The sequence below is a fragment of the Chelon labrosus genome, assembly GCF_963514085.1.
Source record: "Chelon labrosus genome assembly, chromosome: 7".
NCBI classification, from domain to species: Eukaryota; Metazoa; Chordata; class Actinopteri; order Mugiliformes; family Mugilidae; genus Chelon; species Chelon labrosus.
The window spans coordinates 22,825,500-22,839,480 of NC_140343.1; the positions used below are offsets into that span (position 1 = coordinate 22,825,500).

Consider the following 13,981-nt stretch of genomic DNA (forward strand, 5'->3'; position numbering starts at 1 on the left):
TTTGCATACCAGTGGTAGTTCTTGCTTCCCCTGGGATCTCTTTGAGCACAGAGACATCTCACAGTGCAGGAAGAGAAGGGACAAGTTGAACTTTGAGTTGAAGATGAAGCTGAAACGTTTCTTGTCCATCTTAACGTGAGGGACAGGGAAGTCCCTCTGAGGGTAGTATTTGACGGAGTCATCCGTGGGGCAAACCGTCTCAATGAGTCTGTAGTTTGAGGCCACGCTGGGGTTGGAGTTGTGAGAAATGGAGCATGATACGATGGTGAAACCCAGCTCTGGGTCTGATGCTGCTGATGTGACCTGGAGTGCATGAGAGAGATGGAAAACAATGATAATTTACGGACACCAACCATTTATCATTTGTCACGTCATGACTGATGAGTGAAATTGTTTATTGAAAGAGCTGAGAGTGAATGCCCTGAGCTTTCTCCAGCTGACACTCATTTATAATGCTGGAATTATAAATAACATTCACTCTTATATTTCATTATTTGCATAATATTGTAATTTTACACCCACTTACCAATGACCAAGCTGCTGTATTGTGTTTATGGAAAATAACAAAATATGCATCAGTTTGATATAACATAAACATAAAGTCATGGTTCTTGTTTTTTTCGGATAAGAAAAAAACAAGCTGAACTTGTCAACATTTTTCTATTACCACAGGATCAAATGGGAGTATAATATGGAAGGGGTCACTTAAAGTGACAGGTCACTCTCACTGTTACAGCAGTTGTTCGCAGAGAAAAGCTATTTCACCCACTGTACGCCAAGTACCGCACACCGAATTAAAGACAGACAATGTCAGTGAATAGCTGGTGAACACAATGGATCATTTGGCAGATAAAGAGCTAGATACTTCCCTCAGGATTGGGGAGAAACCACATCAGATCTGAAAGTGGATACAGAACTTTTATACATCAAATGGACAAAAAGTGACTCTGATGTATTACGCATATCAACTACACAACTTCATGGGTTGAGGGGAGGGACCTCTGTGGATCAGGCTTGTTCCAGTGCATCCCACAGATACTTGATCAGTTTGAGATCTAGTGTATTTGGAGGCCAGGTCAACACCTTGTGTTGTTCTTCGTGTTTTTTAAGTTGTTCCAAAACTGTCCCCTGCTAGGGATGGCTGCTGCCATCAAGGAGTGTCATTGCTATGGGGTGGGGGTGCCTGGTCTGGTATTGGTGGGTGGTACATGTCTAAGTAACATCCACATGAATGCCAGGTTCAAAAGTTTCCTAGCAAAACAATGTATTGTCACAAGATGCTCAATGTTATTTACTTAACCTGCCAGTAGTCATAATGTTATGCCCAATTGGTGTATACTATATGTGCATCATATCCATCTCTGCTCATTGCAGTGTTTGTCAAATTCTAACCAGTGACAGGGTCTAGAAATGAAAGCATCTGTTGAAATCTGCTCCCACAAAATTGTCACTGATGGTATCTTTATTAGAAAGGTCTTGGCCAGAGTGAAAAACTTAACTTTGGATACACATACTGCATATTTACAACAATATATCAAATGTCCACAACTGTTCTGAACAAACAAAAGGCCACTCTGTGTGCATCAAAGTGTACTTGTGCACCTTTTGACCATTGCTTCAGGTCAGGTCTCAGCACAGTGTGAGTTTTGGAGTGGGGTTGGTGCCATGGCCTTTTACACAGGCAGCTCTTTGTAACCCACTGGCTTTGTGTCCACACTGTCAGTGAAGCATCTGCTGCTGATATCATCATAAATCATCTCTTCAAAGGAGATTAATAGTCTTTATGGGCAGCATGATTACTGTTGCCAAACAAATATTTTGAACTAGACTTACATAGAAACATGCAGAGAGGAAGTACAATGGACGTGAGGGTTGGAAGTAAGAATTTGCTTTTAGCCTCAACCAGACAAAATACAAACTGTCCTTGAGAATGCCAGACTGAGAGATCAAAGCAGGAAGGATTAAAAGAGAGCTCCTACAGAACTCTTTCCTCCCAGAAGCTTTAATTCAGGATTGAAAATAATACACATTCACTCTGAACTGAGTTGTATTAGAAACGAAAACTATACCTCCACAAACACTTGCTGGTTTTGTGAGACAGTGAAGAAGGGCTGGTGCGAAGGATTGTTGAACAGTTGTGTGTGGTACAGCTCCATGTTAAACGTCATGTTGTTGACCGGTGGCCTGCCTGGTCCCAGAACCCTGGGAATCTCGGGAAATGGTTTTGAGGGTTCCTCGAGCTTTTTGTATGTGCAATTGAACTGCATGGAGAAAAAAAAATACAAAGCCAAGACAAACATCAGCAGGGATCTGACACTAGATTCCACTGCTAAACACCCTCAACTTATGTGTGTCAGTGTTTGACCGCATGGAGGTGGAGCAGAAAACAAGGAAGAAACCCAAGAGATACTGTATAAACAAGAATAATAAATGGGAGATGAGGAAAGGATGAGACAAAGGAAAACTATTCCACAGAGTGAAGGTGGAGAAATTCTAACTGGTCAGGTCAAGTTCATTAAACAGATATCATGGAAAGAAGCAATGATTGCAAGAGAGAGATGAATATTTACTAGCACCAGGGGGCTCTGGGAAATGGAGTTTCTTCCAATTCTGCCTGATTTACTGTATATAGAGATGTAGTTTATCAGTGATCTCACCTTGTCAACTTACACCATGCAATGAAGTTCAGCTCTTACAGAGAAAGTACCACAATGAGGCCACTGTCTTTACCTCTACGATGGTCGGGCGCTGTCTTTGTTCTGTTAATGTTCTCTCCAACGTCACTGGGAGCCTTGGGAACCCCATGCCTCCAGATTCCAGACCGTCATAATCCATAGGTCCACCACTCCCATCCTCGGCATGACTTATCACAACCTGCAGTCCACACAGACGTCTGTTACTGACTAAACTTAATCCACATCAGTTAGCAAATCAAGGGGAAAACAAATCAATTTAGAGTAATGCTGCCTAATTCAGGAGAGACTAGAATCTTTGAAAGGGGTCTGCAAAACATTCTTGCATAAATGTGGGAATGTCCTTTTTGCTTAAGCGGGACAAAACATAAAACATCTCTATAAAGCAGAGGCACGTCAGCATGCTGCTTTAGGAAAAAAATGTTTTAATGAGGAGAGAGGACAAACTTAATCTCAAAACACTAACATGGTTGTTAGCTGGTCTGCCACTGGTGCCACTGCTGAATTTAATCACCATATCACAGCACAGCAGAGACAAAAGCCAAAACAGACTATCTTTGATGTGTGGGCACCCAAACAATTAATCTCTTTTGACCAGAGGTCAGAGGCTGTCTCTGCATCCAAGTGCTAACACAAAAGATGACCTTGGACATGAGCCCGGGTTTCAATCTGCCTTGGACAGAAAATATGTCGTTCCAAATTTCTCCCCACAAAAGATTTCGAAAGGTCAGGGAGGAAGTGATTCATCCTGCTTGTTAGAACAAATACGCTGAATGAGCGCATTCCGTAATAATGAAGATAACTGTGGATGTCAGATGTGAATGCTGAGTACCATAAAAACAAGTCTTGACGTTGCATAAACAACAGAAATGTAAAGTCTACTCATATTTCGTTAAAGGAATATAAATTACAGTCATACTATTAGTATTACTATAGTCAGCTATGTTCCACTGTATAGAAAAAAGGACAGTTTTTGGACATTTTGGTAGAAAAACATGTAAAGAGACTTGACATCTAGATGACACTGACTCTGAGTTTGCATTTCCCATAGCAGCAACATTTGAGAACTGGCGTTGCTAGATTACACGCTATCAACTTTGTGGTTCGGTTACTAACTGGAAAGAGTCACAGTGCTATACTGCCTATGAGACATTATTTTATTCTGCCTTTTTCAACAAGCCCTGAATGGCACTGGTTATGTTTTGTTAGCTTTCTAAGACATTTATATTCCACTGGGAAGCTAAAGAGATAGGCTAACATATTTCTGTTTTCCAAGTTGAAGGTAGGTACTCGAAAAGTGTTTCAGTTGGGAAAGAGAGGAGCTAGGCTAGATGTTAGTTTGCGTCCATATAATTTCAGCATGTACTTTCCCCGTTGCAGCTCCAACTTTAAGAAATGTTCCACAACGCTTTTTCAAGTAAGCGAAGGAAGTTTTCCACTTGGAAGGCTTACAATGTCCATGCTACTAAACTACATGTGTCATAGGAACCAAAGTGATGTAATGCGAAGGATGCTTACAGCTCTACATGTTCAGAACACAAAAAAATCACAGAAGCGTGCAGAACACCAGTGTAAGGGGAACTGTTACAACAAATAATCCATAAAAGTTGGATCATACAATTTTGCCAAAATGAGCACAACATAAGTCAAAATGTAGAACAATTTTTAATTCATTTAAATTGGCATTGCCACGAGTTTACTTTAAACAAAACACAACACCAGATGTTATACTCACAGTGTTGATGTGGAGGGCCATTGGGCTATTCTGCATGGGGAATACGACGGTATGACAGCCAGTCAGAGAAGTTTCCAGTGTGTAGTGGGTGGCATTGACTGTTGCTTTGCATTCAGGGTCTTGGAGGGCGAGGCTGGCATTAGTTAATCCGTTTGCCTTAGGAAACATCAAAAAATGACAACATTGGATAAAAATCAAAAATGCTTTTCCTTTATTAACTCGTTTAGAATTGTAAAAGAAAAAAAAAAGAAAGGAGGAAAAAAAAAGTCAAAGCGGTTGTGTGAAACTTCTGAGTTCTCAGAAATAAACAAATCCCACAAGGTGGTCTAACTCCAGTTCCTAATTACAGTCTATGCCAGTTTCCATTCTGTGATGTGGGCTGGCTGAGCTGTCCCCATGTTCAGACGCCAAATGCTTGGAACAGCTCCGCTCGCTTCAATGGGGACGATTCATTTCCTACTTTTTCTTGTTTTAGATTTGTGCAAGTGAAACACACTTTTCTTACTGTATGTGGAGGTAAAGTCATGGCAGCAGGTAAAAGTGAGCTCTAAGGTGGACAACCCAAATAATAATCAACGTGCAACTATTCTCTTTGTGAGGGTACTTAAACAGTTTCATAATTTGCTAATAGTTCAGAGTTGCAATCACTCAGCTCTTTAAGAAAATCAAGAACATGGATGTTTATTTCTAATCAATTTCTTAATTGGTCTAGACACTCCTATTCTCTCTGGGTGTCCTCTATCTTTGGTACTTTTTGTTGTTCTTGTCACAGTTTGTCACATCGAGTCTGTGTCGCATGAGAAGAGATGTAAGAACAAATGCCTGTCTGGATGACCACACTGGGAACAAATTTGAATATGTAACCATTGATGACATTGAATTAAGACCAAAGTCATTCAAATAAACACAATGGGTCTTTTTGTAGTAAAGTATTTTGAGTAAAAATTATATAATATAAATAATAATATACACACAATATATTGCATATACAGCCCATGTTATTTTAATCTGAGTTTTTGGTTTTGTGTATATTTGGATAAGTTCATTATGTAAAAATATGAAACTTAACTATTTAAAATGATTATTAATTCTAGCCCTAATGGACCAGTTACTATTCCAGGGTGTACCCTGCTTCTCAGCCATTACCAGTTTGTACAAGCTCCAGCCCACAGCGACACTCTACAGCATAATGTTATAGATAATGATGATTGACGGATTTAATGTAGCTCTGCGTGCAGGATCTATGATAAAACTTCACCATGCCCACTCACTTCCAGGGTCTCTTTGGCAATGCTGACCACCATTCTCTTGTCCTCACACTGTAGAGTGAGGCCGCTCTGAATGGCCTCAGTTTGTCCGATGTCCCACTGCTCGCCAAAGACCGAGGGCGGGTGGGGCACGTCAGGCGAAGATGGAGCAAATGGAAAGGGCACACCAGAGCGTCGCAAAGCCGTCCCAGGTTCAGGATGAGGACTGGAATTACGCAGGATGGTGAGTTCAGGAGGCAAGAGACTCTCTGGAGGATCCACCACATCTGGAAGGCACAGAACCTTGTGAGGCTGACTTTACAGGAAGGAAGACTGACCAAGAGGCATGAATATTTTTTTACTTTTTCATGCTAGTTTCTCAATAGGGCATGCAAATGTGGAATATTAGTTGAAAAGACAACTACGGCAGATGCTAAAATGTATGTGTTGCTTTTATGTTAGCCAGAATTTATATGCATAAAATATTTTTACTTTTGCTTTGGCATCATTTACAGGATTTAGAGGATTGTTATTCAGATTACCTGGCTCTCTAAGTCGGATATTGAAGTGGTTAGCCACGGGAGTGTTGGTGTAAGATGTGACTGGACTGTAGCCATGCTCCTGTGCCCACTTGATCAAGGCTTGCGGCCCTGACGGCAAGTGCTGCTTCGGCAGTTTTGACACGGACATCTGTGAGCTAACACTCACGGTATCAGAGGCCTGTGGGAAGAAAGCGCGATATATGTTTTCCATCCAAAATAAAGACAGCGTTGCTTCTGGACGAGCACAAATTCAAGTGAGTCAATTTAAGATGTTCTCGCACAAAAGACACGATTTACAGTTTAGGTGTAATCACAGATATTCAACTTCAAGCCCAGTCCTGCGCTTATTCCGTGTCAAGTGTGAATCATGTGAATGAGTGTGAGGTAATGGGCGTGTCGCAGCTCGATCAATGCTGAGAATCCAACATGTTAGTTTGCTCCTAAAATTCGTGTCCTGCCCTGCTGCTCCCTCTGAGAGGGAGGACTCATTCTTTCTCACAGTCGTTTCCCACAGATTCAAGTCTCTTGAGCAACACGGAGGAGAACACAGTTTCTGACAGAAGTGAGGTCTTGGCTTTATGAGGCCATCACACCACTTGCATAGCTGACGACCTCCCAGATACTGGTTGCACAAGCGCAGCGTCGTGTGTACCACTTTTGTTGAGTAAAATTGAAAATGTTGGTTTTTTCAGTGGTTTGAGAGCTACTACATGACCTTGTGTTTATACTGACATTGCAGGGGTGTAACATACTGTAGATGAGGACGAAGAATGCCACTATCAGCTGTTTGTACCAGGTTGTGATTCACAATAAACCTAAAATCCTTATAAAAAAACTGCTAAATGCAAAGACATTTGTATAACCGACAGTGATCTCATTATAGATGTGCATGATTGCACTGCACCTATTCCTTTGCATCAGTTCTGAATCTCTTCTCTCTCTCCTCTCTAGCACTAAACCCATAGTATTGAGAAAAACTCAAATCTGGATCTGCTGATGGTACTGAGTGAAGGTCTGGGGGTCTGTCAGTTCCTTATGAGCCGATTATGAATGCTTGAGTGAACTTTTATGGAAAGCGTTGAAGTGGTGGACCAGCAGACTGACTGTCGACGTCATTCCTTCAGCCGTTCTGCAAATATGGCTGAAAATGTATGACGGCTGCAACTTCGCAAATGCTGAAATGTTCATTCTGCTGGTGGAAAACTGCATGTAATCCAGTAAAATAACAAAATATACAGTGGATTATCGAAATTTGAAACCCACACGTTGTACAGTATATGCTAAACTGTAGTACAAGCTGTATAATTGGGTATATTTGTTGAGTGCACGATGCATGACCATCGATTTGTGTTGCTTTTCAAGTCCCACTGATAAGTTTCACAGATTCTGAGCTTTACACTCAAACAACCTGACTGACTTACTGTCCAGCCACAACTCGGCAGCTGTACAAACACGCTGCACCTGGTAAAAGTGCAGTGTCATGGCTGCAGCAGCAACACTACACACTGAGGAAGCATGAAAACCTCTCCACCGGAACCAGAACAAGGCTAAGAGAGCAGACAGGTACAAGTAAATAGCAAACTAATGAACAGTGCCACTAATGAGTGTCCACAATATAGTAAATGATGTCACATGTGAAATATTCAGAAATGCACGATATTGGTGAGCGCCTTTTAGATTTTCTTCATTGATTTATTCACTCAGGAGAAATTCTGACCCTGGAGGCACTATAGGGCTTGGCCAACTGCCAGTTCTGTATTGACATGATCTACAGTTAAAGTACTCTTCCAGAGTTTGCACAGGTGTCAAACTCTTATGGGTTGTCGGGATCCTGAGAGACTTGTGTAGCACTAATGGAGATTTAATTTCAAAACTATATACTCATGCTCAGTGTTGATATGTACAAAACCATAATTCTAAGTTAAGGTTACTCTGATATATTTTAGTTATTAGCCAGTGTTTGTCTTTCGTATAAGAAACTGCCTGAAGCAAGCACTGCTCATAATTCACACTATGAATGCTGGGACGCAGCGAGGGCTCTGCGCAGTTCAAGTGCTGCAGTAGCCTTGGCTGTAAAAATATGTTATGCCCCCACCACTCTAGCCCCTGGCTCTCTGTGAGTAACGACAATCCCTGGATCTGTCACGATGAAATTTCACAGTTCCTCCAAACCCGTTATCCCCACCCTGTCCTGCCATGTTGACCAGGCGCCACTTCAGCACGCATCTTGTGTGACAAATTCCCTGGCCAGCGGTGCAAAGTGTTGACATTTCTGTCTGTGACGTGACTTGTGAACCACAATGATGCGTGACACAACTATACAAATTCTGCTTTGTTCTCTGTAACGCAATAAAAGATATTCAGTCACGCAAAAGCGTATGTCTTTTGTTATGCTGCTAGCTTACCACGACATTCAGATTTCCAGTTACACTGTGGGCTTTGATGACCCAGTTGACAGACTTGGCGCACTTGAGCAGCAAGACAACATCACGAAACACCAGGGCATCGTCCTTCAGAGGTCGTAGATCAACTATGACATCCACCTGGAAAGCACTGCAGAAAAAGAGAGAGGGAGAGAAAAACATTTTTGGATGGTTAGGCTGATGTAGCGTTATTGTGCCTCTTGTGTCTAGCCAACTAATTAAAAGGCTGGATGCATTCCCAGTACAAAAGCAGACATATGCACTACAGACCAGATAGCACAGAGTGAGATACAGCACATCTACCATTGCATTCCCAGATTTGTAGTCTTTTGGGTGTACAGAATAATCACTCCATTGGGAAGTGAAGACATTATCTGGCAACCTGGACTTTGAGATCCAGTTTTGAAATATCTTCCTTAAAAAACACCACCAAGTGAAGAGTAAACCCCCTCTAGCATCATGTTAGTTCCCATCCAAAACAAAATCCACAGAGATTAGTGAGAGCATCCTGACCTCAAAAATAAACTATGACAGCATGTATTCCTGGCTTTAGCTGCTTTGGCTGCTCACCTGCTGGAGTTCGGGGCTTGGAGCTCAATGATGTGGACTTCTCGTTCTTTGTTGGGCACAGACAGGACGCAACCCTTCGATGTCTGTGGCTCCTCGTAGCTGCCCAGGTAGTTCAAGGACAGGAACTTGGTATCTATCTTGCAGGTGTCAGGAAACACTGGATCTGAAAGTGAAGCATGGGATCTGTGAGGATATTTTGATTCTGAAGGAGAAATGCAGCCTTTTGGTCTATCTACCCGTGATAAGTCGGAGCACAGGGTCAGCAACAAAACAGCAGCCCCTGCATTTGGGAGGACTTCAATGTCACAATCAAGGAGACTTCAGTAATGTCAATGTTTGCATTAACCCAGCTGTTCCAAATGAAGAACTGAAGTTTCCATGCAACTCTGCAGCTGGTATTCCCATTTTCTCCCTTCCAAATGTAGCACTAACAAGGCCTAGGACTGTCAGGACCTTCCTATCGAGGAAATGGCTCTTTTGATTTTATGTGGGAAAACTAAGTGAGGAATTTTATCAGAATTACTTCGCAATAACAGGAAAATAATATTCTGAGACATTTTTAATCAAACCTTCTTGTGTTTTTTCCTCTGCTTTCACAACTATTGAAAAATTCATTAACTTGAAAAGTTGGGCTCCTTCTCAGCACCCAGTAGAAAACAACACAAGGCAGATGCTTCCTTATTTGGTGAACAGAACTTTGGACAAAGTGTAAACTGAAGGCTGGCACCTTCCTCTCCGTAACTGTAAAGAGCTAAGAGAGACCTTGACTGTGGGCCCAGTTAGGAAGGTGAGAATCTGTCCATCTTCATGAAACACTACTGAAGATGTGAAGGAGTGGAAATCTAAAGTTCTTTACTTGAAGTAAACATATTGGCACTTTGGAATTTTGCCAAACCACAGCCCCTAGTTACATAAGCCAAACGCTTGAAGGCTGGGCAGCCACTCTGCTCTCCAGAGCAACTAACAACATACATAGAGAACTTACTCATCACCAGCAGTAATGGAGCCGTTACTTCTCTCCAGACAGGAGCTTTGCTTTATTTCCGTGGAGTGAAAGATAGCCATTAAAAAAAAAATCCTGTCTGAAAGCTGATGAATTGTGCAGTTGGGTATACTGTTCGTCGGCCGTATAAACCAGCCTAAAGAAAATGAATAAGTGAAAGGCGGCATCTTGAATCTGTGAAAATCGATCATCGCCTCCCTTGAGAATCCCCCAACACTTCTTCACTTCAAACACACTCCTCCCTCACCTTTCTAGTTTGGAAAATTTGAAAGGTGCAATTCATTTTCCATTTTTTTTGTCTGCATAAGACTGAGTTTATAAGAGCTCAGTCTTCAATTGAATGCAAATGTATGCAGACATATTCTAACCATGACATCTACTCTACAGAATTCTGTGGTGTTAGTGTGACGTTTTATTGTCTTTTGATCATAACAGTTATCTAGAGATTATTAGATGATCTGCACTATGCATATTGCTGCACAGTGCAGATTGTCTTGAATTCCACAGTAATTATTTTGATTGTGGATAAATATGAGGATAAAGTTACCAATAAATCAGTTAATAAGTTGTTCAAAAAAGATAATAATAAAGTAAATGCCTGTCACAGTTCCCTACTCTTTTTCTTTAGATTACTTGCATTGTTTGTTTTAAGGTCACATACATTTAGGTTAAATCAAAATTTGGAAGAAAGTGGAACTAAAAGCAAATGAATATATGGAGCATCAAGTATGGAAAATAGTTATTTATACCATTAGTAGTATAACACCCCATGCATCCAGTAATTCTTCAGGCTGTAGGCAAACAAGTATCAGAAATACCACAGGCAGCCTGTTATATTGTGTGAAAGGGTGAATGTCTGCTGTGGAAAAGAAGTTATTTCCCTCTAGTAGTGCATGTGTAACATCTAGCCTGGGCTAAAGCACAAAAGCAAAGTAAAGTTGTGAAAGCTAAAGGGGAATGGGTAGGGGTGTGGGGGACTGGGCGTGCCTTGGGGCCATGAGCTATGTTTAGGAATTTTGTGAATCTGGTGCACACCTTCTCCGACTTTGATGTAGATGGCTTGAGCCATCCTGAGCTCAGAGAAAGAGGTGACTGCCCTGTACTTCTTCTGGGCCCAGTTGAGGAGGTGCTCATTGCCGTGGGGAAGGGTTTCCTTCTTGATCTGAGTGAAGATAGAGAAGTTTCCCGGCTTAAAGTAGACCTCTGAGCCTTCAGATACCTGGCGGAGGAGAAAAGGTACGAGTGTTAGAGGACAAAAGAGCTGCTGGGATAAGTTAACAAATCTGCGCAACGTGCTTTCTTCAGTTTGTTCAGATTGCAATGAAATAATAAGACATAGAATAGGAAGGTCTTCCCCATATCTTATGTATTGTATTTAACCATATAACTAAACTGACAGTGACATATTTGTTCTTTCATTGCGAGTAATATACACGTAGGAGTCAAACCTACTTCGCTCATCCTTATTTTACCACAGAAATTTGAGACTGTAAAATGAAGGAACAGCAGGCAAGCTCAGTCTTTCCAAAATTAAACCAGCTCTTTAAACACTGGTGAAACCCATCCCTCACACTCCATCCCAGCCGTTATTGCAAAGCTTCTACAAATATGCTCCGCGTATTTTAAACACATGTTCCTCGACACAATATGGTGTCTGGTTTCCAGTGTTTATACAGCGTGCTGCGTCGCAGTGCGTCATCAGAAATGTGTAGGTGAGCAACAAAATGGCCACAAGGGGAAACAGAGAAGACACAAACACTTGACAGCGACATAATCTGGCAAATACGGTATACACAGTGGGCGAGTACACATAAATATAACAAGTACAACTGAATGTGTGTTTTTGAATTTTAAAAGTCCCCAAAAACAGACTTGTAGAGGTTTGTAAAGAAAAAGATAGGGAGAGTGGCCTGGAGGAATTTAGGAGCGACCACTTTTGGCACATTACCGACTTCACCCCATATGCTTCATTTCAAAGAGATAAACATTCACATGTGCTGAAAGCCTACTGTACAACCAAATGAGTCCTAGCGCACGGTCTAGACAGCCTACCTCATTTTATTTCACTGCTTGTTTTTCTTTCTTCCAAGGTATCCTATCAGTGTGCTGGACCTGAACCACCGCTGGCAGGCCACATTAAAACATTAAATCCCTTTGAAGAGGAATAGAAGAGGAATACGCGAGATGACGTTTTTGTCTCACGTCTCATCTTATGAAGTGGTCCCCAAATTGCAATCATGCTTTAATGTTAATAGAATAGAACGAACTTTTCAAATCCCCTCATGCGCAACATCTGTCTGACCTCTGGACGCTCCTCTCAATGTTCCTGGCATTGTCACCAGAGGCAGTAAATAGTGGGGCCTAGGAGGCAGACTCTATCGAAGAATTCAGGTTGACTTTATTTTTAGTGTGTTTACTACAGCGAGAAGTAGCACAAAGAAAAACGGTAAAGAGGAGAGGTCTTGCCCCGTGCCTCCGAAGAGGGGGTGGGGCTTCTTCGCAAGCCTTGCCAAGCTGAACAGAGTTTATCAGTTTAATTGCGGGACCACGACCATAATTAGTCGCATAGAATTAGAGGGGAAAGCCTGAAAGCCAAATTAGCTCCAGGCCTTCCAGAGCTCTAAAAAAACCTCAGGAATTTGAAACTGGGAAGTGAGAGACCTACTCTGGGCTTTAACAAACTCTCTCTCTCTCGCTGACAGACCAAAAAGTGCTGGAAACCAAAAAGCAATTTCTGTCAGTGGCTTAAACAGAATATATAAATATAAACACAATGTCCTGCACACTATTTACATACGCTGTCATTCAATACTACAGAGTTACATTTGTTGCTGATGCACGCGCATAAAGCAAAAACTCCTCATTAAATTTGAAACTGCAGTGACTTCAATGGTAAGTATGACACTGTGTTTGATTCATGTTTGCCTCGAAACCAACCAAAGCAAAGGTCTCATGTCTATCTAGTATTCTTCTGAGCAACACGCAGCAGCCAGTTGCCAAGCACAGCACAAGTTGACTATATGAAAACAGAGCTCATCTCTTATTAAGCAATTTGTTGCTCTCACTGCCAAAAACCGTCCTGAATGCAGACTTCTAAGCTGTGAAGACCTTTTAATGTGCTGTGGATATTACTTTAACTTGAGAGTAATTCCTCAGACTTGGCAGTTGAGAGCAAACAAAGAATGTAGAAGAAAGGCGAGCCACATACCATGGGGACTGAAACTCAGGCTTTCATGTTCATAATGGTACTTGAAGGCAGTCATGTTACTTCAGCAACTCCAATGGCAACTGGTGACTTCACCAGCTTGAACATTATATACGCTTACTCCATTTATTTTGTTATCTAGTGTGATAGATAAATGTGCTTGTGCCGAAGATCATGCATGCATGCATGGGAAACATTTAACAATATATTTCCTCCAATGTCTTTTCTGCCTATAAGCATCAACATATTATGACCACATGTGCAGTAAAAAGGAGAAGCCATGCCAAATGTTTGAGATCAATTATCAGAGCTGGAATCCTCCACTGGGCTCTAACTAAGCAACACCCTTCGCCTGGGAAACTGCAAAAAGCTGTCTGAAAAAAAATGAGAGGTGTTGCAAACAGAGATGGGTGACGGAAAGTGTTGAAAGGGTTGAGAGAGAATATGAGCATGCAATAACTCTCCAGCGATATTAATGCGATAAATGCATTTTGTGGCTGATTTGATCGTCCCTCTTTTGATGAGATACGCGGAGCTAATCATGCCGCTTGCTGCAGATGTGC

General features: G+C 41.6%; 1 protein-coding gene across 1 annotated transcript in view; it reads right to left on the bottom strand.

Moving 5' to 3' along the window:
- The window catches only part of tgfbr3 (transforming growth factor, beta receptor III), a 65,010-nt gene that overhangs the window by 13,349 nt on the left and 37,680 nt on the right, over positions 1-13,981 (bottom strand). The window contains exons 5-13 of the mRNA XM_084548292.1: positions 11,249-11,432; positions 9,211-9,373; positions 8,623-8,770; positions 6,218-6,395; positions 5,700-5,962; positions 4,429-4,584; positions 2,731-2,874; positions 2,070-2,261; positions 10-303 (exon numbers count right to left, since the gene is read on the bottom strand). Coding sequence (XP_084404418.1) covers positions 10-303; positions 2,070-2,261; positions 2,731-2,874; positions 4,429-4,584; positions 5,700-5,962; positions 6,218-6,395; positions 8,623-8,770; positions 9,211-9,373; positions 11,249-11,432 — 1,722 coding nt within the window. The remainder of the gene's footprint in view (positions 1-9; positions 304-2,069; positions 2,262-2,730; positions 2,875-4,428; positions 4,585-5,699; positions 5,963-6,217; positions 6,396-8,622; positions 8,771-9,210; positions 9,374-11,248; positions 11,433-13,981) is intronic.